Raw genomic sequence first — 21,763 nt, 5'->3', positions numbered from 1 at the left:
AGCATTACATTCTCATTATGTAACGATAACATCTTCATACTATATTTTACAATATAACCAATTAAAAATTGACACAAATCATATATAAAGAAAGATTGAGTACCAAACACAATACATATATATTGTGTTTTTCAGATTACCATTTTACATATTACATTTTACATATGTATGTGATATTTTTTACTTAACCTAAGTTACCACAATTCTTCTTCCGCCAGAGTTAGCAGGTGTCAGTGTCGCCCCAAGTAACTGATAAACAGGAACATACCGTTACTCCAAATACACTGAATTATAGAACTCCAGTCAAATATTACAAATTGCATTTATCATGACAATAACTGTAATAAAGTCTGGCTAATACCAATAAAACCATGCCGAGTCTTTCTTCCATAGTTGTTGTGTAGTGACAGAATAGAAAATAGTGACTCAGACGTTTGGCCAAGTCTAACTATAATTTGCTTGTAAAACATTTGCACAACTACGTAAGTAACATTTTAAATGCAAGATTTTTATTTGTGATTTTAAACGTGTGGTACATATCCGATCTACACTTCTCACCAGGTGGTGGCGGTAATGCGTCTTGTCGTTGTTTACTAACAAGTGCAGACATTAAGAAGAAGAAAACGAAAAGACGAAGAAGAAACGAAAACGTACGTCGTTTGAATTATTTTGATCAGGTCCTGACACACTTTCCAGCTAAATATCGATGCGTTTGCCTTGTTTGTATATTTCCACACCAACGTAATATACAGGGTGTATTATACGAGTTAACTAAACGTAACCTCGCCTCTAACATGAGTTTGCAGTGTGATAAATGCTTTACTTGCTCTGCATGCGCTGCTGCTGTTGGCTAACATTTGTAGCAACAAAGCTAACACGAGCTGTGTGTTAACCGCTCATATTCACAACGTAACAGGAACCTACTGTGTGGACGTGTTATTAAGCCACGAAACTAATATCACAAAGACAACGTTAGCAGCGTGTGAGTAATAACAGAGACCCTGTCTTCCCTCGTGTAGCACCATGCCGAAGAGAAAAGTTACGTTTGAGGACGGGGACGAAGAGATAGAGCTGGATGACGAGCTCCCAAACAAAAAGGTAACGTGAGCACGAGACATCTAAGTACATCACTGGTTAGTTAACGTTAGTTAACTAGTTAGTAGGGCTGCATAGATGTAACTATCCCTACAATCATTGCTGGGAGAAGTATTCAGACTCTACTCCACCACAAGTAAAAGTCCTGAATTCAAAACCGTACTTATGTAAAAGTATGAAAGTAAGTTATTGTCATTAAAATGTACTTAAAGTATGGATAGAAAAGTAGTCATTGTGCAGTGAATACTATTACTGCTGCATTAATGTCACATGTTTAAAGTTGTGCTCATTTGAACTACTTTATATGCTGTTGCATTGTTTAATCCACAGCAATGCATCATATCCTATGAGATCATCATATGTTTGTAGCGTCGCTGTCCTGTGGGAACCATGCATCTCTAGAAAGTAAACTCTTCATAAGCTCAGACAAACAGCCGGGTTTTCAGCTTTGTGGCGATGCATTTTCCAGCTGATCCAAGAGGCTTTGTAAATAGTTTATTAACGCATAAAGTTTATCCCAAATATTCAACATCAATACAGCTGGAATTATGAGGTTTTCACTGAATAGAAAGGGGATTAAAAAACTATAATCTGAGAAGTAACTAAAGCTGTCAGATGTAGTGGAGCAAAAAGTACAATGTTTACCTCTGAGATGTGGTGAATAGAAGTAAAAAGTTATTGAGTAGATGTACTTACCGGTAGTTACATTCCACCACTGCAACCATATAATTTGGCAACTAAATGGTCACAGGTGAAACTAAATACCTTTTATAAGACATTAACAAACAGCACCAGATTGCCTTTTGGTCCAGTGAGGCCGATACAGATTGTAGTAATGACTTCTGAAGATCTGCTTGATCGCCATCAAAGTGAAAGTATCTCTCAGGAGGAGTTTGTCATGTTTGCCTGTTCTTGCTGAATGCTTTAGACAGGTGCCGGATCCTCTGTCCTGTCCTTTATGGGGGCTTGTTCGGAGCACCTGTCCCTGATGACTTGAACATGCAGAATTACACTCTTTACCCGTCACACTGCGAGTCTTTTTAAATGAGCACATGGACAGGTGGCCGGCCATGAAGCTAAATCAATGACGGTGTTGTTAGGACACGGAAACAAGTCAATAAATCAAGCAAGAAAAGGGATGCCTGTATAACTTGTGACAGCCCCCGGGGTGGACAGGGGGTTTCACGACAACACTGACCAATAAACACAACCAGTCGGCAGATAAACGGTTCAAGTGAGGTTTTTACTGAAGGTAGAGAGGGGAAAGAGGTAGGATAGACACTCAAGAACACAATGTCCGTTTTCCAGAGGGAGGGTCGGGGTCCAATTCCACGGGTCGGTGCACAGCGGGTATTCCTCAGACGGTCCAGGGCGCGGGCAGGAGCAGGGTAGTCGTACAGGCCGGGGTCGTGAGCCGGGCGGGTAGTCAGACGTTCCAGGGTGATCCAGGGGTAAGGCAGTCTTCTCCAAGGGTTTCTCTGTTTAGCTACTTCTTCTGCTTCCTCTTCCACTCCTACTCTCTCCCGGTTTCCTGTTGCCTGGGCCCTTTTGTAGTCCCCTCCTCCTCCTCTGATAGGGTGTGGTCGCTCCCTCGTCTCTCCTCCTCAGGTGTTGCTTGTTGGGCTGATGGTGGTTTGGCGCTCTTTTCCCTTCCCTGACATGGGGGCTCCGCCTCCATGTCAGGCAATATCGTCCCTCTATCACTGCCCCTCTGGGGTTGCCCCTCCGGCTGCCACATACCCCCCCCCTTAAATCCGACCTGGGGGGAGGACTGCTCCAGGAACCTAGGGCGTCCCGTCTTGACAGGGCGTCCGCGTTTCCATGAGCGGCCCCGGATCTGTGGACAACAGAGAAAGCATACGGCTGAAGGGATAAAAACCAGCGGGTGACCCTGGCGTTATTGTCTTTCGCTCGGGACATCCATACCAGGGGGGCGTGGTCCGTGACCAGGGTAAAGTGCCGTCCCAGCAGATAGTACTTCAGTTCCCCCAGAGCCCATTTGATGGCCAAACATTCCTTCTCGACCGTGGCGTATTTTGTTTCTCTAGGTAACAGTTTTCTGCTTACGTACGTGATTGGGTGCTCCTCTCCATCCCTCAGCTGGGACAGGACGGCACCCACCCCGGTCTCGGAGGCATCCGTCTGTACCACCAACGGTTGGGTAAAGTCCGGGGTCACCAGCACTGGTTCGGAACACAGTGCTTCCTTCAGCTTCTCGAAGGCGTCCTCGGTCTCTGCCGTCCAGACGATCCGATCTGGCAGCCGGTTTTTGGTGAGGTCCGTCAGGGGCGCTGCAAGGGCAGAGAACTGGGGAACAAAACGTCGGTAGTAGCTAGCTAGCCCAATAAAGGCTCGTACCTGTTTCTTTGTGCGGGGGCGGGGCCACTCCCGGATCGCGTCGACTTTTCCTACCTGGGGCTTGACGCAGCCGCGGCCGATGGTGTACCCCAGGTAGTCAGCTTCCCGGAGGCCGAGGCGACATTTCTTGGGGTTGGCTGTCAGCCCCGCCCCTCGCAGAGCTTTCAGGACTGCGTCCAGTCTTTGGAGGTGAGCCCCCCATTCCTCCCCGTGTACGACGATGTCGTCCAGATAGGCTGCCGCGTATTCTCGATGGGGACGAAGTACCTGGTCCATCAGTCTCTGGTACGTGGGGGGGCTCCGTGGAGACCGAACGGCAGCCTCTTATAGTGGTACAGGCCCATGGGAGTAGTGAAGGCCGTTTTTTCCCTGTCTTCGGGGGCCACTGCCACTTGCCAGTAGCCTTTAGTCAAGTCGAGGGTGGTTATGTATCTGGCCCTCCCGATGCGCTCTATCATTTCGTCCACCCTGGGCATCGGGTAGGCATCAAATTTTGAGATGGCGTTGAGCTGTCTAAAATCATTACAGAATCTGACTGAGCCATCTGGTTTCGGAACCAACACTATAGGGCTGCACCACTCGCTAGTCGAGGGTTCGATGATGTCGGCCTCCAGCATACTCTGTACCTCTCTCTCTATCGCCCCCCGGCGGGCTTCGGGGATGCGGTACGGCCTTAGTTTTACCTTCTTCCCGGGCTCGGTGATTATCCGGTGTTGCACCAGTGTGGTGTATCCGGGGTCCGGGGAGAACACGTCTCGGAACCGATCCACCATTTCCCGGACGTCCTGCTTCTGCCGGGGGGTCAACTCTTCTCCCACGGGTACCTCGACGGGCTCCGTTTTTCCTGGGGTTGTAGAGAGAGAGAAACAGAGCATGGCATCCCTACTCACCCATTTCTTGAGAAGGTTAACATGATAGATCTTCGTCGGGTGCCTTCGACCTGGTTGCCTGACTCGGTAGTTTACCGGCCCCAATTTTTCCATAATTTCATACGGTCCCCTCCATCGGGCTAAAAACTTACATTCCGCCGTGGGCACCAGGACCAACACCCGATCCCCTGGGTTAAACACTCGGGGTTGTGTTCCCCGGTTGTACACGCGGGCTTGGGCCGCCTGTGCCTCGGCCATGTGTTCTCGGACTATGGGCCAGAGTGATGCCATCCTCACCCTCATCTCCTCGACGTGGTCCACCATGGTGCGGTAGGGGGAGGGTTGGTGTTCCCAGGCTTCCTTGGCCAGGTCGAGTAGTCCCCGGGGTCGTCGACCGTACAGGAGCTCGAAGGGCGAGAATCCTGTAGACGCCTGGGGCACCTCTCTAATGGAGAACATAAGGAATGGCAGCAGTTGGTCCCAATTCTTACCGTCCTGGTCCATGGTCTTTTTCAGCATTTTTTTCAGTGTCTGGTTGAATCTCTCGACTAGGCCGTCCGTTTGGGGGTGATACACCGACGTCCTCAGTTGGGTCACCTTCAGCATGCCACACAGGTCCTTCATGATCCTAGACATGAACGGGGTCCCTTGGTCGGTGAGAATCTCCTCCGGTATTCCGACCCTGGAAAACAACATCACAAGCTCCCTGGCTATGCCCTTGGTGGCCATGGAGCGTAGGGGGATGGCTTCGGGATACCGGGTGGCGTAATCAACAATAACCAGGATGTACCTGTGTCCCCTGTTGGTCTTGGGTAGGGGCCCCACTAGGTCCATCCCGATCCTGCTGAAGGGGACGGTGATGATCGGCAGGGGCACCAGCGGGTTTCTGTGATGGGGTTGTGGGGCCACTTGTTGACATTCGGGGCAGCTCCGGCAGTAATCTTCGATGGCCTTTTTTATTCCGGGCCAGTGGAACCTGGCCCTCACCCTTTCCAGGGTTTTCTCCACTCCTAGATGGGCACCTAGGAGATGGGAGTGGGCTAACTGTAGGACAGAGGGTATAAAAGGACGTGGCACCAGTAACAACCTGAGGGGGGCCCCGTCCCTCATTACTACCTGGTATAGGAGCCCGTTATATATGGCGAAATGTGTGGGAGGGAGGTCTCTTACCCCGTCCAGTGGTCGTCCGTCTACGGCGGCCACCTGCCGAAGGGCGTTGGCTAGGTTGGGGTCCTCCAACTGGGCCGTCCCAAACCTCCCTGTGAGGGGCCCGGGTAAGATGGGCTCCTCCGGGTCCTGGGGAAACAGCCCGGCCAGCTCCTCTTCGTCGAGGGAGGGGGTATCTGCTTCCTCGGGGATGGGCGGCGCCTCTCCTTCGGGCTCACTGGGGCTGGAGGGTCCGTCGTTCTCGATGGCTGTGGCATAGACGTCATCGGGGTTGGGTTGGGTGGCCTCCACCAACGCCCGGGCCACGGCACTGGCGACTCCTTCCGATAGGGGATCGGTGGAGATCTCCTCCCCCAGCCCACAGATGGCTTTTTTTTTGTATTTTCGGGGAGGGGTCGTACCTGGTTTCACCACCAGGCTGCGCCAAAGCTCCTGGAACACGGGCAGGTCTCGGCCGACGAGCCCCTCTACGGGGAGTCCTTCCACGACTCCTGCAGTGCCGATGTATCTACCCCTTGTCGTGTAGATCTCTAGGGCGGTGGTGGGGTATTCGCGGGTCTCCCCATGGATGCACGTGACCGCTCGGGTGCCGGTTAGGAGCGGGTACTGAGCATACGTGGGTCTCACCAATGTAATGGCGCTCCCGGAGTCCACCATCGCTGAGGCGTCGCGGCCGTTGACTTTGACAGGGGTGAGGGGCATGTGGTCCTCGTGAGTGGCCCAGCATCCTGTAATCAAACCGCATGGGCGACTCCCCTCACTGGCCGTGGGCATGGGCGCGTCCTGGCGGTGAGGGCATCCCCAGGCGATGTGCCCGATCTCGCCGCAGTGGTAGCACCTCCTCTCTTCCTGTCCAAACGCCGGCCGACGTCGGGGAAAGCCTGGGGGGAAGGAGGGAGACACATATTTATTTTCCTCCGTTTTAATTTTTTCTTTGCGGGTGGGCCCCTCTAATGTCTGGTTTCTTCCCCCACGCACTAAAGCTTGTGCGGCTTGGTAACCCTCCATTATTTCCACCAGGTCCTCGATGTTTCGGGGGTTTCTCTGGCCTGCCAATTTTTTTGCCTCATACGGGAGTGATCGGATGTATTTGTCCATGACCACGCGATCGGTGGGCGACACCTCGGTTGGCTCTGCGTGTAGCCAGGCCGTCGTGATCCTTTTTATCTCATGCATCTGGGCTCGCGGAGAAAGTGAGGCGTCATATGACCAGTCATGAAATCGTTGGGCCTTTAAGAACAGCGTGACCCCGCATCGCTGTAACGCTTCCGCTTTCAAAACCCGGAAGTCAACTTTTCCAGCGCGCTCTAAGTCCTGATACGTTACCTGCGTTTCATTGATCAAAAAGGGGGCTATTAACTCTGCCCAGTGATCTTCTGGCCATTTCTCGCGGAGTGCCGTTGTCTGGAATATTTGGAAAAAAACTTCAACATCGTCCGCTGCCGTTTGTTTGAGCAGGAAGCGCGCTGGATTGGCTCTCTCCACGGTATGTTGCTCCTGTTGGTTCTGTAACATGCCCTTGATTTCGCTTTGCATGGCCTCCGCGCGTTCTGTTTGCAATTCCATATATTTCTCCATTTGGCTTTGCTGTTGGTATTGTTGTTGCTGCTGGGATTGGAGGATTTGCATTTGTATTTGCATGGCTTGTTCGTGGCGCTTTTGGGTTTCTTGGTTGCTAGCGATTAGCCCCGCTAGCAGCTCTTGAAATGGCACCGGGGTGGCCATGCTTACTGGGTCGGTTGGTCTATCGGTCAGCGTTGCCAGAACCGGGTAGTGCCCACATTCTCCACCAAGTTGTGACAGCCCCCGGGGTGGACAGGGGGTTTCACGACAACACTGACCAATAAACACAACCAGTCGGCAGATAAACGGTTCAAGTGAGGTTTTTACTGAAGGTAGAGAGGGGAAAGAGGTAGGATAGACACTCAAGAACACAATGTCCGTTTTCCAGAGGGAGGGTCGGGGTCCAATTCCACGGGTCGGTGCACAGCGGGTATTCCTCAGACGGTCCAGGGCGCGGGCAGGAGCAGGGTAGTCGTACAGGCCGGGGTCGTGAGCCGGGCGGGTAGTCAGACGTTCCAGGGTGATCCAGGGGTAAGGCAGTCTTCTCCAAGGGTTTCTCTGTTTAGCTACTTCTTCTGCTTCCTCTTCCACTCCTACTCTCTCCCGGTTTCCTGTTGCCTGGGCCCTTTTGTAGTCCCCTCCTCCTCCTCTGATAGGGTGTGGTCGCTCCCTCGTCTCTCCTCCTCAGGTGTTGCTTGTTGGGCTGATGGTGGTTTGGCGCTCTTTTCCCTTCCCTGACATGGGGGCTCCGCCTCCATGTCAGGCAATATCGTCCCTCTATCACTGCCCCTCTGGGGTTGCCCCTCCGGCTGCCACAAACTTTTAATGTTATATTTACTTTTCTTTTCCTACTGTTGAACCAGATCTGCGAGGCTGTGAGTGGACCAGGCTCCAGGTTTAAGGGCAAACATTCCCTTGATAGCGACGAAGAGGATGAAGGGGAAGAGACGAAAAGCAGCAGCAGCAGCAACAAATACGATATTCTGGCCAGTGATGACGTGGAGGGTACGTATACTTAAACATTTGAACTGTAACTATGAAGTGATAGATGGCAGAGAGGTGGTATTGCTTTCTTGAATATAACATGCATTACTTCAAATATACACTTATTGAATATACAAACATCCACATACACGAATGATTATATATGTACAAGATCTTCACAAGTATAAACCTATGTGATTCCCAATCATGCAAATTTGAATTAAGCGTTGAGGAAGCAAGCTCTTAACAGGAAGGGCCTGAATTCTTTGCCACTGGAGATTTTTTTGTCCACTTGTGCAACATAAAAGTGCCATGAAAGTAGTAGCAAGGTGATGCTTTGCCGAAACGTGTCGTATCGGTAATGAATTCACCTGAGACCACATTAACTACGTTTTCAGGCCAAGAGGGCGCGACAATCGACTATGACGAGGGAGTTTCTATCACACCGTTCAACCTGGACGAGGAGATGCAGGAAGGATACTTTGACTCTGAGGGAAACTACTTCATCAAAAAGGAAGAACAGATCAGAGACAACTGGCTTGACAACATTGATTGGGTAATTGTATTTCAGGGACGTTTTGATTCATGTCTGAAAACGTTTCAAGCAATGTGCAATAATGTAAGTTGCTTCTTCCAGGTGAGAGTAAAAGAACAACCTTTCAAGCAAAAGAAGAAAGGTCTTGGAGCCAAACGGAAACGCAGAGCCGGTGACGAGGATGAGGCTGAGGAAGAGAAGCAGAGAGAAGAGAAGCAGGCAGGCAAAGTAAACGACGAAGCAGAAGACGAAGAGGAGGAGATGGAGCCTGCAGAGGACCCGCTGGCGTCCTTCACTCAGCACCAGCTCACTGAAGCTGTGGTCGAACTGTTGCTGCCCGGGGAGACGGTCGCCACAGCACTCCGCCGGTTAGGAGGCCTTGGAGGACGGAAGAAGGGGAAGCTGAGGGAGGAGAGTGAACCCACGGAGGAGAACAAACGGGATACAGAAAAGCTCGACAGGCTCACATCACTAGCTGACAGATTGGTCGGATCTGGGATGTTTGAGATCTATCAGCAAACGTATGAAAAACTGGCCTACTTGATGAAGAGCATGAGCAGCAAGCGACCAGCTGTGGAGAAGAACCACGGTGGTGAAGAGGAAGAAGATGAACTTGATATGTTCGCAGATAAATTTGACGAGACGCAAACAGGCAGAGCGAAGGAGGACGAAGAAGACAAAATAGGTGGCGTAGTGTTACTTGTATGCATTTTCCTTTAATAGTACAAAATATCTTGTTTTGTTTCATCCGGTTTTGTCTTCTTCTCAGTGAGCGATGAAGTGATGTGGGAGTACAAATGGGAAAACAAGGAGGATTCTGAGATTTTCGGCCCTTTTACCAGTCAGCAGATGCAGGTAATCAATGCAGTTCTTGAGTTTTTAGGTGTGTACCAGTTTGATTATGACATCCACAAATGCTCACTCGAAAGGGAAGGAAATAAGGACGTGTACTAACTTCTTTGAGTATACTTGACGATCGTTTAAAACAGAATATGTTTGTTGGAAATAATATGTAGTATGGATTTGGTATTCTGCTTGTCATCTTAAACATGACAAGTGAAGAAAGAAAAATAGTAACTTTAAAAATAGTTATAGAAAATTGTGGTTATAGTTAAGGCAAGAGCTCAGAACTTATATTCATAAAGGACTACATTCTTAGAATAACGTTTTTGTTTATTTGTGATGTTTTCAAGTATGGAATGGGGAACTAGTTCAGGTTTTTATGTTTATGGTCATATTAGAAATGTGTGTGTGTTTTTAAAGTATGATCAAGTACATGCACAAACTTAAAGGGATAGTACTTATCCACACTCGGTGTATTACTCACAGTAGAGTACCGGCACGGCAGCAATGCACTGCTGTAGACCTATTTAAGACACCTAAAAAAAAATCAATATCAGTTTAAATGGACACTATTTTTAGTTTGTGCTATTGTGTGACCGTGATATTTGTAAGTGTTAGGTCTGATTCACCAAAGTCACACAATAACACAAACAAACTAACCGCTTGAGTCAGCGGCAGAGCAGCAGCTCTTCTGAAGGTAGAATGAGTCAAAGCAGTCTCGTTGTTTTGAAGAGAGCGTTGATAACGGCTTCAGTTTTGCTTTTGAAAACAGCTGTTTGACAACACAGTTAAGGGCAAAACTATTCTTTGAAGAAGCGTACACTCAAACTGATAATGATGGGTTTTTTTAGGTTTCTAATTTTCGTTTTGCTGCTGCTCTCATCCACAGTATTACATTACGTACTTTGCTTCAGTGCCGGTACTCCTTTTCTCCTCCATACTTATGTACCTTTATTAGTAAATGCCATCATGTTTACTAGGTTATTGGGCTGCAGGCTGGTTCTAGCTTTAACATCAGATCTGGCCAGGTGGGTTTTAATCTTCTCACTGTCTGTTTTTCAGGGTTGGGTGGACGAAGGCTACTTCAGCACCGGCGTTTACTGCAAGAGGATCGACCAGAAGGGAACTCAGTTCTACAACTCCAAGAGACTCGATTTTGAGCTGTATACATGATTTCTGTCCAGCAGAAAATCAATTGCAACCGTCATGGTCATGAAACGTTTTCATTGTTTGGTGTCAAATCTATCATTTTAGCAGGGGCTTTGTTTTCTGTACATTGTTTTTAAATAAATAACTCATGTATGTGGTGTTGCTGTCAGACGTTTTTTCCATTCTTTGTTATTGTATTTCTTAGAACCAAATCACATTGAGGATCATTTATGGCTCATTGAGAACTCATTTAATTCTAATAATTTAGTGAAGATCCACTTAACATTGACACACTTGCATTTTATACATTTATTTGAAATATTTTGTTCCTTTGTGTTTCTCACTTGTGTACTTACTACTGTTGAGAGGAAAATATACTGCTGTACTAGCTTGTATTGAATGGCACTTATGCTGCAAAGAAATTCATATTCTCAGTGAATAGAATACAGAAATGTCAAACACAGCTTCACGTATTCACCGCCGGACTCCTTTGATAGTTATTAGATTATATCTAGTTTGCATATAGTCACAGATACATCCGATAAATCCTAATTTACTTCACTTTTCAAGCAAAAATACCAAACTCTTAATCAGAATCAGAACCATTTATTTTGCCAGAGTATGAGGAATTTTACATGGTGGATAGTGCTTAACATTAAACCAACGCAGTGCAAACAATTAAAAATTTACGATCAAATAAAGTGCACAGATAACAGTACTTTAAACAAGCTCCCAGGTTGTTGAATGTGAAAATATGCTGCTTCTATTTGTCTTACATTGTAGCAAATTTAATATTTTCAGGTTCATGACTGATCATCATGTGCTCTAGTTTTAGACCAAACAATAATCGTAAATTGCAACCCAAAGTAGTGATTTGTATAAAATTAGACTTGTGGAACTTTGATTTAATTTAATGTGTGACTAAAATATATTTTATATACAACATAAGTTACCATTCAATTTTGTTTAAAAAAATATAACAATTTAGTTACAAGGCAACTGTAGTTTAATCATAGATGGGTTATGAGACAATCTGCCCAGACATGTAAAAGGTCCCCTTTTAAATAAGGACAAGACCCCCGGACTGAAAGTAGTCATGTTTGTAGTCATTTTGTTTCACTTTGTAGTCATTTTGTGTCTCTTTGTGATCGTTTTATGTGTTTGAAATAGTTTTGTGTCTCATTGTAGACGTTACGTTGTCTTCTGTCCTTCAGTCAGTTGAGGTCTATTGGTAGTTGTGCGTCTCTTTGTATCAATGTATGAGATGTAGAATACTTTAAAACAACAAACGTTAACACTCATTGCGAGGCCCTGGGACCCCAGTAGGCCCGTTCAGTAATCCATCAGTGTGACATCATCTGTGTGACAAAACGTTTTCACTGGTGATAATGTTATTGTGAATAAGGTGCTCTTAATTAATGTTGTCAACATCCAACGCCATTAATTATTTTAAATGTCGGTCTTCAGGGGCTTTAAAGATAGTAGGTCAGCCGAGGACATAAAGAAGACTATCATTTTTTTATTTATCCGTTTATCGTCGCTCACCTATTGGCCACCTTCCACCTACGACGTAATCAAGGTCTTCTCTGATTGGTCAGATTTCAACAAGACTTTCCGGGGGGAAAGCAACTCGCGCTGTGATTGGTCCATCCGTCTGTCTGGTTGTTGGATTCGTAAAAACGGATACATATTAGAGTCGCTGTAGAGGCGCCGTTCAGCATGCCTTGTTTACGGTGAGGGTCGGAATACGAGCCCGTGGTCCACGTTAACGGCTCTGGTGAGTTTGTTTACTTTGCTTCAGCCTTGATATCCTTTTGCAACCAACGTGCTAAACCCGGGGTATGTCTAGTTACCCCGTAGAGAGCACTCGAACGTTAGGAGAGATGACAGCTCCCCGGGGCTACGACTACTCCCCGGTGCAGAAACTGTAGCGTTATATTACACACGGTGTGAATAACAGCGTCAGTGTTGACGGAGTCACCGTAAAGCTCCGCTCAGATGTGGCTGAAGTGTTTTTAATTGACAATATTTTTTACGATAATAACAGAAGAATGACGTTGGCTGATGTTAACATACGTTAGCTCACATATCGCGTTAAAACTTTGAATTTGAAACTGTCCATTCCAGCATTTAGACCTCGCGCAGTTGTAATCGAACCGCCGCTTCCATTTGATTGAGATGCATTGCTATCCAATTAGCTATAAAATGTGTTTTTAAGTCAGTTTAGTTAGCAAGATGATTAGCTAGTCTAACGGTAACTAACGTGCATGTTAGTGTGTGTGAACTATGACTCACCAAGAGCTCACAACATGTTTATTGTGTTGATGTTGACTATAAACGTCGTCTCTGGTTTTGCATCACTGCTTCAATCCTAAATAAGGATCAAAACCAACATTTTCACGTTGGCCAATAACCTCCACCATACATTTAATTAATTCCTTGTCATGACCCTCCAGAAACTTATTGTTTAAAAACAAAACAAATTCCCTAATTCCAGCTTCCCAACTGATTTGAGGGCTTTCTTTAGTTGTATGTGAGTCACCTTGGGTTTAAGAAGTATGTGAGGGGCCTTTTTTCACTATTTCCTGACGTTATATATGCTGATGAATATTTTTCCATTTTGAAAAGGAACTTATTAAAAGATGTTTCCTCATTTCAGAATAAACCGCCGTCCCAGAGATCAGAAAAGTAAGTGAAGCTTCATTTTTAAGACCTTTTTTGAAGTCCTTTCATAGTGATTTCATGCCCTGCATGTTTGTTTGTTTTTCTGTTGTTGTTATTTACAGATAAGGAGAGAGAAAGAGCGCAATGGGATGTTGACTTGTCCCTCTGACTCCCTCCATCAGATAGTTTGTCCAATGGATGAACATGCGATTCCCCCAAACAGTTTCTGTAGTGCACCTTCCCACAGTGAACCTCCACCACCTCTCCTCCCCCTTTCCACCGTCACTCCCAGGTATAGTTCTTGTGGCACCTTTTGCTTTCTTTTGCTGTAGGTGTTTATTCCCCTCCTTGCTGTTTTCTCCCCTCCTTGCTGTTTTTTCCCCTTTTATGGATTGAATGATTCAGGACACACAAGAAGTACGTTCTACGGAAAAAGTCTGAGACAAGTGAATTTCCATCAGTGCTGAGATTAGGAAAATGTATTTTCTCCATTGGAATAAATCTGGTGTGCTGCTGTTCATCATGCAGATTTAGATGTCTACAAAACACATTGTGGTCTCGGCACCCGATTACAAATGACTGCATTGTTTTTTTCCAAAGTGTCTTCAGCCACCAATGGAGACACGAAGGCAACCTGTAACATTTATTGTGAAATAACGTGGTCGATGTTAACAGTCTCACCTCAGCTGAAGGCCAGGCTGTGCAGTGTACTGCGTACCAAAGGGAAAATCAGAGCATGTGAATGTAGAAAAGAGCAGTGTGCAAAACATTCAGCGAGCATCTTCTCATTTTTAGCCGGCACTGATTGTTGCTTTCGCTGTTTTTAAAATGAAGGATGAAGTGGCCTCAGCTATCATATCAGCTGTCACTTCTTAACGATAATTCCGTATACTGCATATTGACTTGACTTCCTGATTCACAGCTGTGCGAAAAATGGAATATCTGGACATGGAAGCAGTGGCCGCATTCAAGAGATCCGACCACAAACCCTGAAGAAGCAGAGCAAGACAGACAACAGAGCAGCCCAGACACCACCCAGACAGGATCTGGCCCCCACAAAGAGACAAAGAGAGGGTGCAAACATGGTAGGAGTTAAACTTAAAAATGTCTTTTTCAGGGCCTCTTCAATAACCTGACGAGTCACTGCTCATGCGTCTCTCTGATTTGTAGGTGTCGCAGTCCAAGCAGCAAAGAGTTGAAGACCCGCATGAACATGAGCAACAAAAGGAGGTCAGTTGCGTCTTTCGTTGCTCTAGATCAGGAGTCTTCAACTAAAATTCCAAAAGGTCCAGATTGAGAAAATCTCGGGCAAAGGTCAGAAATATTACAATAATATTTAACCCGCGCTATTTAGTGCCATGTATGCCATGTATTCAAGAAGCCTAGTAGTAGTAACAACATCTATGTGTAGTCAACAACTGTCAAATCAAATAAAGAAAGTAGGACATCAATTATATTTTAACAAATTATTATTCTAAGTTTTCAAATTTAACTGGATTGATTATAAATAATACATAAATAAATGTTCTTCTCATTTCAAGTAAAATAATGGCTGGATTAAAGAATAACTGACATAACAGAAAGCTTTTGAAGACTGTGCATCTTAAAATAAAGTAATTCATTTTAGAAAAATTTATTTCACTGAGTTGTCCTGCAGCTTTAAATTCAGTTCATTCAGGTGTGAAGTGATGTCAATCAAAAAGCCACAATATTATATTTTTGTCATCTAAAAAGAGAAATGAGTGAGCATGGGCTTCATCTGTGGTTATTAACACTTGTTCCAGCTCTATCCTCTCTGTAACATCATTGTTGGTCAGTGAATTCATGCGTTAGGATTCTGATCATTTTGGGCTCTTATGTTTGTTTTCTGTGTCTTCATCTCAGATGTGAGTGGGTACGTTTGTTCAAAGGAGTTGTGCTTTGCCTCGTAGTGCGCTTCATTTACCGCTTTTATCAATAGTTTCGGTTTCTGAACATATGACACACTGCCTGTGGGAAGAATTAACATAGAAGAGTCTGTTCATTCTTGCTTATAAATTATATTCTCTCTGAACACGTTTCTCTTTTTGGAGAACGTCATGTGAGATAACCTCTCTGATTTGCGCAATTTTCCTGCTCTGTTTCTATTTCCTCGTCTCTCCCCCGTGTGTCACGGTGTGTGAAAACCTCGCTCGAGTAAGAAAACGTGTCAGAATACTCATTTGATTGGCTGAGCTGCAGGGACGTGATTTACAACGCATTGGTCGGTGTGTTTCCTGCACCGCTGAACAAGTACCGTAACGGCTGAATAAGATGCGCCGGTTAAAGTACAAACTCGCTGCCTAATATGTATGATTCCGAAATATCGATTTTAGGTCCTGGGTCCGGATGCAACTGCGTCTGGGTCCGGATCCGGACCGCGGTCCGCCAGTTAGAGACCCCTGCTCTAGATGTTCCGCACTCCGCTAAACCCTCTGTGTCTCTGTTGGGTCTCTGTCTGCATGCCCGCAATGGTATTTTTCATGTAATATATCTTTCAGTGACTGATCTGTTTGTTCAGCAGCTGTTCTTTTACGTCTGTGTATGTCAACATTGGAGACCGGTACAGTGAGCGAGGGTTAATTGAGTGATTTTAATCTCCCTTCACGGTCTTCTGCATCCGACACAGGCAAGCAATCGAGTGTCTTAGTGTGACCCAGTAGCGCATAAACGTGATGGATACATGATGCCATGTGTCTTCATTGTAGAGGTGAACCAGCACCAGTGTTTCAGGATCCACACAAATGACTGAATAAACAATCAAATAAGTTGGTTATAGTTTCCAATGTACCAAACAAATTGTTTTAAAAAGAACCCTTTAAAAAAAATGTTGAATACATTTTTCTTTCACGCAAAGTGCTTTATTTAAATTTGACCAAAATTTAATTCGACTTTCTTTTCTTTCTTTTCTTTTTATAAATGGAAAAAGAGACTTTAATGCTTTTTCACAAAAGCAACATTTTAGAGTTTGTTGTTGGTTGTTTAATTGCTTGTAGCACAACTCTGCTTCATTTCCTGAAAACCACTGTAAACTGTTTATGTATTTATTTTCTCAGGATGGGTTTGATGCGAGTTTTGCAGCAGAGTGCCAAAATAAGTAAGTAACGATGTGTGGGTTGAACCGTCCGCGGGTTTGGACGGTTTGGGAAAGATCAATAGAAAATGTGACGAGTTCGGCAGGTGGGTCAAAAAGTGACAAAGCAGAATTCAAAGTAAGTTACGAATAACTTAGAGAAGCATTGCGAGCAGAGTCTGTGAGTAGTTTTCCATATGAGCTACAATGTCAGTTCTGTGGTAAAGACGTTTTATTAACGGAGAACTAGAGAGACGTCGGCCTGATAAAAGACGTTTTATACACACCATATCACAAGAAAGTTATATGTAGGTGTTTTTATTTGACATAATGACACATTCTGTCTTGTGATTTCTGTTTTTGAAAGTCTAATTTCCCGTTTTCATTTTCACTATTTTAGGCAAATCGACCAGAGAAGCCCAGAGACTGAAGAAGATGTGGTCGAGCAGTTTGCTGTCGATGCCACACAGAATCCTGACGCCACGCAACCTGACATGGATACATGTGGGGGGGGATTGGCTGTTGGACACTCTTTTGAAAATGCGTCCCCCCCAAAGGGATGGGTGATCGGCCCCTTGTTTCAGTCATTCAACTCCAAGATGGCCAGTTTCACAGAGATAGTCATGCGTCCTGTTAATCTCTTCAGAGCTAATAGTCCTCCACCGTGCACGGACCTTCCAGACAAACCCGATGAGCCTGAGCTGCAGCCCACTAGAGCATCTGATGGTGAACACTCGGAGCCAAGCGATGCGTTTCCTTCAGCAGCACAAAGTGAGGATGACAGTCAGAAGAGGCTCAGTGAAGTAGAAGGTGCACCAAACGCAGAAACTGTTGCTCTTAAATATTCAAAAAGATTATTGTTCGATGTAGAGTTGCCAACCCACAGCTCTGAACAGGCGGATGAATGTGCAATAAGCCAAAAGGAAAAGAACTCTCCTGATTCTGTGCCTTTGCAGCGCCGCCCCTTACCCTGCATTGTTTCTGAGGACGTTTCCGGATCTGTAGGGTCCGTTATTAGGTCCTCGATATTGTTACAGCCCTCTCTCAATATAAGTGCCTCACATGAGAACAAGGTAAATATCTCTGGTGCTATCGAGGACCAGAAAGGCAAATTGGCTGCCCAGCTGAAACCACTGCCAAGGAAATGTTCAGTAAAGAAAGTTTCCTCTAAGACTTCAACATCTGAAGTAAAAAATGAAGAGTCTGAGGTTAGTGGTGAGCAGTTTTCTCACGCAAATTCAGTGAAATCAAACAAAGCGGATTCCGTCTGTTATGCTCAGCCTGACACTGACTGTCCTCAGCCTGATGATGATGATGATGATGATGATGGCAGGAAAATAGAAAGTCTGGATCGCCCCAGCCACCTAAAAAACTTAAGTGACGGTGATAATGGAGGAACACTGAAGCCTTCTTTGGATACTCAGGAGCTGAACCCTGAAACGTATTCAGCTTCAGGTCTTGGGAGACCAAAGAGAGGGGTGGACCTGGACTGCCATTCCCAAGACTTTGTGAAGTGGAAGAGATTAACGGCAGATGCATGTCCAAAAAGACGAGAGTTATTAAATGTGCCTTCAGATGTTGGCATATTGAGACCACCGAGAAGAGAAGCTGTGTCGACAAATCCCATTGTACATCAGGAAGAAACGCTGAAGCCTGTCAGAAAAAGGCCGTCTGTTTCAACAAGAGCAAATCAGAAAGGAAAAAATGGACAAGACATAATTGCTACAATAAATGAAACCGTGTTAATCACACAGACCGAGAGTTACTCACTGGATGAAAGCAGTGGTGTGTCAGAGGATAACCTAAAGGGCAGCAGCAAGGAGAAGCCCAGGGGATCGTGCAAAGAGCTGAGGACCAGAACAGGCCGTGGTAAACCTGAAGTCAACATCGATAACCGTATGGAACTGGAAACCAGCACGGCTATCGCCTCGACAAAACAAGCCGCGCAGGAAAAGCTCTCAGAAGTCCTCACCCGTCCCGCTGTAAAGCTGCTCCAGAGCACAAGCAAGCCCCGGAATATCAACAAGAAACCAGTCAAACGGAAATCGCCGAGCCAATTTAGCTCAACTCCACAATCAGACAGCACTTTGTTTTCTACCTCCTCGACACGATCAACGGAGCCGTTGGATCTCACGCCCACAGACGTGAACGCCTCTCAGTGCGTTCAAAAAGAGGACGGCTCGAAAACGGGACTGGCCCAGCCGTCCAAGAGAACCAAAAGGGGTTTTAAAGTGGTTGTTAAATCGTCTGCATCAGGTGGGACTCAAGAGACAAAGCAGTGTATCCATGACCGTCATTTGATAGCCAAAGAGAACCAGCCCAATGAAGGCAAAGGTAAAGCCTCAATGGACCCTTTGTATTTTGAAATGACACCTTTTGAAAGTACTCTACAACCTGTTCCTTCATCTTCCCAACCTAATTTAAACGGCTCTGTACAATCAAACGATGAAGTTCAGCACGTCACCAATGGGAAAGAAAAGAGTGCTGCTTCTGTATCAGAAGAGTTATTTCCCACTGACGCTGAAGCCAGTAACGACAGCCGCATCACTGCAAGAAGGGCTAATATGAAGCCAAGAAGAGCGGGCAAAGAAAGGAGAAGATGCAGGGTTCTGCTTAGCAGGACATGTAAAGGTGAAGAGGTGACCAAGTCCATCACTATGGACGATGCAGACCTGGCTACAGCAAGTTCTCACTCAGAAGGAAATGACTTGTCAAGGCGCCTGTTGCGCAGCTACTCTTGCCCAGAGATCCCCTCCCTTCGTGTCCACGACACCTCCTGGACTTCCGCTCTGCATTCGTCCCATCACAGCAGGACCCACACAACACACCAGCACCAGTCTTCCCACCCTCCCGTCCACCATGCCCACAAGTCCCTGCGGCGGGCTCGCCGACACACGGTCTGCAGCGTAGAAGTGGAGCGGGAGGTCGCCCCGCTCTGCCTTCGTAAGGAGGTGTACCCGTCCAGAAGATTCCTCCCGTACGACAGGTGGTCTCCTAGTCTTGCACTTTCTCCCAGCTCTTCCCTCGCCACTCTTGCTTCCTGTTTCCTGTCAAGCCCCCTGGCTTTCCTCTCCACGAAGGTCGACTGCAGAGGTGCTACCACCAGCCCCAGCACCTCCAGTCATGTTTCCTCTCCCGCCTCCTGTTCTCCAAAATACCCAACGGTATTCCTCCAAAGAATTGACTCGTCTAGTTCTACTACGTTGGACTATAGTAGCAGGTAAGACTCTCTTTAAGATCCGTTATAATATGTAAAACGATGCTGTGCTGATATTCCCTCTTGGTGTCTTTGCAGTGGGAATCTGTTGGCTTGTGAGATGGAGAGAAGACAACAGAGTAAAGAGGAGGATGATGGCGAGGACACAAGCTCATCCAGCCAGGAGTTTGAAGACGTAGGGTTGAGAGAAGAAGAGGCTTTGTCTGATTCTGAGATCAAGGTATACGTCATTTCACTTCAATATAATGACATCTTGTGCTAAAGGTGTAATAACACATTGTCGAGCATCATTTAATTACGAATCCTTTTACATTTTTGGACTGTTTATTATGCTAAAATCAGCAGTTTGAAGACCTGACACTGGCATTTGTCATTTTGTGAAATATTTTGCAATGCTTCCAGAACGATTTAGGCTACGACCAGTAATCCTCTCGTTCATCATCACAGGTGGTGCAAAAGAATGAGGAACGAGGGAAAGTGTCATCTATAAGAATTCGGAAGACTTTACCTAAAACTCAGAACAACCTGACACCCATGGGCCTGCCCAGACCCATCAGGTAAACGCCCAAATAAATGAGCGGGGGAGATCACTCTAGAGAACAATGTGTGTGACAAATGAATCTCCGCTCAAAGGTCCACATAGTCGGGTTCTTCTTTTGTACTTTTAACTGATTCTCACAGCTTTCTCGGGATTTCTATTTTCCCCAAAAAGACCTTTTCTGTCCCGGTAGCAGAAACGCACTAGCTCAGGAATATTGACTTGTTTATGAGGTACAGCAGGTAAAAGATCTGCTGACTATAAATATACACGGTCACTTCTGATCGTTCATCGCAAAGTCAAGCACGTGTTTGAAAGTAGAACAAATTCGATCGGCTCACACTTTCATCTGCCATTGAGGGTTAATTTGTCAATACATGTCTATTGAACACTGATCCATATTCAGACTGATTGTAACAATAATAATAATAATAATAAAAACAGTGTTTTCTTCTTATGTTGCACCACAGGCTGAAAAAGAAGGAGTTTAGTTTGGAAGAAATTTACACCAATAAGAACTTCAGCAAACTCCCTGAAAGGTAAGGTCAACTTTACAACATTGAGTCATATAAACACTACACACGCGCACACACAATAGGTATTTCATAAAGGTCATTCATCTTTAACAAATATAAAAACAGTTGTACGACATATATTACAGCCTCGCCACCTTTTCCTTTAGACTTTGGAACATTAAAACAAATAAATTATAGCTCGACGTTGTGTCCCTGGACATATGGAGCTGCAGAGTTCCCTTTTTAAATAACGAGTCAGACAAAGAGTAAATAAATATGAATCAGTTTTTTTCTATAATTTATTACTAAACATTGAAATGTATGGGATTGCAACACAAAATGTGTGAAAGGGGATTTGTTGAAGCCTTGCTGTAAACAATGGAGGCACATGCTGTGTCCTAATTCTACATCTGTGTAGCGTACTGTTTCTGCACTAGACAGGATGTCAACATACTTAAAGGGATAGTTTGGATGTTGTGAAGCAGGGTTGTATCAGGTACTTATCCATAGTCGGTTTATGACAGACAGTACATGACTGTCAAACTCAGCTCGCCCCCAGTTTGGATAAAAAGGTTAATTCGGATTCACACAACCAAACTAACCGATGGAGGCAGCACCTTTGTGGCCTGAGAGGTAAAATTACTATTTTTGTCAATGGCATAATTTCAGTTTTGCGTTAGCAGTGGCTGTCTGGCTGAAAATATGGCGTCATATGGATTTGGGACGCAACTAGAGTTTACATCGTTGCTGCTAGTGAGCAAAGGTTTGACCAGAGGAAAGATTAGTTACTTAAATCAGCTTCACCTGCTGAAATGTTGGATTCTAATGTATGAACTCACTCATTGATTAGAATTTGTTACTCTGGTTTCAGCCGGCTGGAGACCATATTCGAGGTGCCTCTCAATCGCCGGGACGGCGCCACGTCCTTGTACGGCCAGAGGCGTGTCAAACGATTCCTGGAGTTCCTGGATGCCGGCGAGGTCAGAAAACCAAAGAAGCCACTTGTTCGTGTTGGAAAAGCAGGTATGGCCTCTTCCAGGACGAGACGGAGGCGCTTCCCTAAAGACGAGCCGTCCCTCAGCGTGCAGGATGTGGACTCGCTTCTCTGTGCCAAGCTCGATCAGCTCAGTCTGTGGTTGATAAATGACCAGTCAGACAGCTGACAGATTGTTCGG

General features: G+C 45.7%; 3 protein-coding genes across 4 annotated transcripts; all 3 read left to right on the top strand.

Annotated features, from left to right (window-relative positions):
• The first annotated feature begins 624 nt into the window (after positions 1 to 624).
• cd2bp2 (CD2 (cytoplasmic tail) binding protein 2) lies at positions 625 to 10,715 on the top strand. 2 transcript variants are annotated; one of them, XM_079281908.1, is made up of 7 exons: positions 625 to 650; positions 1,020 to 1,098; positions 7,916 to 8,057; positions 8,435 to 8,592; positions 8,674 to 9,256; positions 9,341 to 9,426; positions 10,477 to 10,715. In XM_079281908.1, the coding sequence occupies exons 2-7, from the start codon at positions 1,024 to 1,026 to the stop codon at positions 10,585 to 10,587; spliced, it is 1,155 nt and encodes a 384-aa protein (XP_079138034.1). In that variant the 5' UTR covers positions 625 to 650; positions 1,020 to 1,023; the 3' UTR covers positions 10,588 to 10,715. The 2 variants fall into 2 exon arrangements, with proteins under 2 accessions (XP_079138034.1, XP_079138033.1); XM_079281907.1 differs by having other exon boundaries at positions 637 to 677.
• A 2,521-nt stretch (positions 10,716 to 13,236) lies between these two features.
• LOC306786721 (uncharacterized protein) lies at positions 13,237 to 17,303 on the top strand (the record flags this gene model as incomplete). The annotated part of the gene is made up of 7 exons (XM_079281567.1): positions 13,237 to 13,251; positions 13,350 to 13,519; positions 14,150 to 14,312; positions 14,398 to 14,457; positions 16,302 to 16,342; positions 16,719 to 17,128; positions 17,275 to 17,303. Exons 2-7 carry the CDS (start codon positions 13,377 to 13,379, stop codon positions 17,301 to 17,303), a joined length of 846 nt encoding a protein of 281 aa, XP_079137693.1. The 5' UTR covers positions 13,237 to 13,251; positions 13,350 to 13,376.
• Positions 17,304 to 17,928: 625 nt separating this feature from the next.
• LOC306786936 (uncharacterized protein) lies at positions 17,929 to 21,758 on the top strand. Its single transcript, XM_079281888.1, has 5 exons — positions 17,929 to 19,538; positions 19,614 to 19,755; positions 19,983 to 20,092; positions 20,544 to 20,612; positions 21,460 to 21,758. Exons 1-5 carry the CDS (start codon positions 18,217 to 18,219, stop codon positions 21,749 to 21,751), a joined length of 1,935 nt encoding a protein of 644 aa, XP_079138014.1. The 5' UTR covers positions 17,929 to 18,216; the 3' UTR covers positions 21,752 to 21,758.
• Positions 21,759 to 21,763: the final 5 nt, after the last annotated feature.

This window comes from Melanostigma gelatinosum (genome assembly GCF_949748355.1).
Source record: "Melanostigma gelatinosum genome assembly, chromosome: 13".
NCBI classification, from domain to species: Eukaryota; Metazoa; Chordata; class Actinopteri; order Perciformes; family Zoarcidae; genus Melanostigma; species Melanostigma gelatinosum.
Note: the sequence above shows the minus strand (reverse complement) of the source record. Positions and strands in the feature narration are given on the sequence as shown.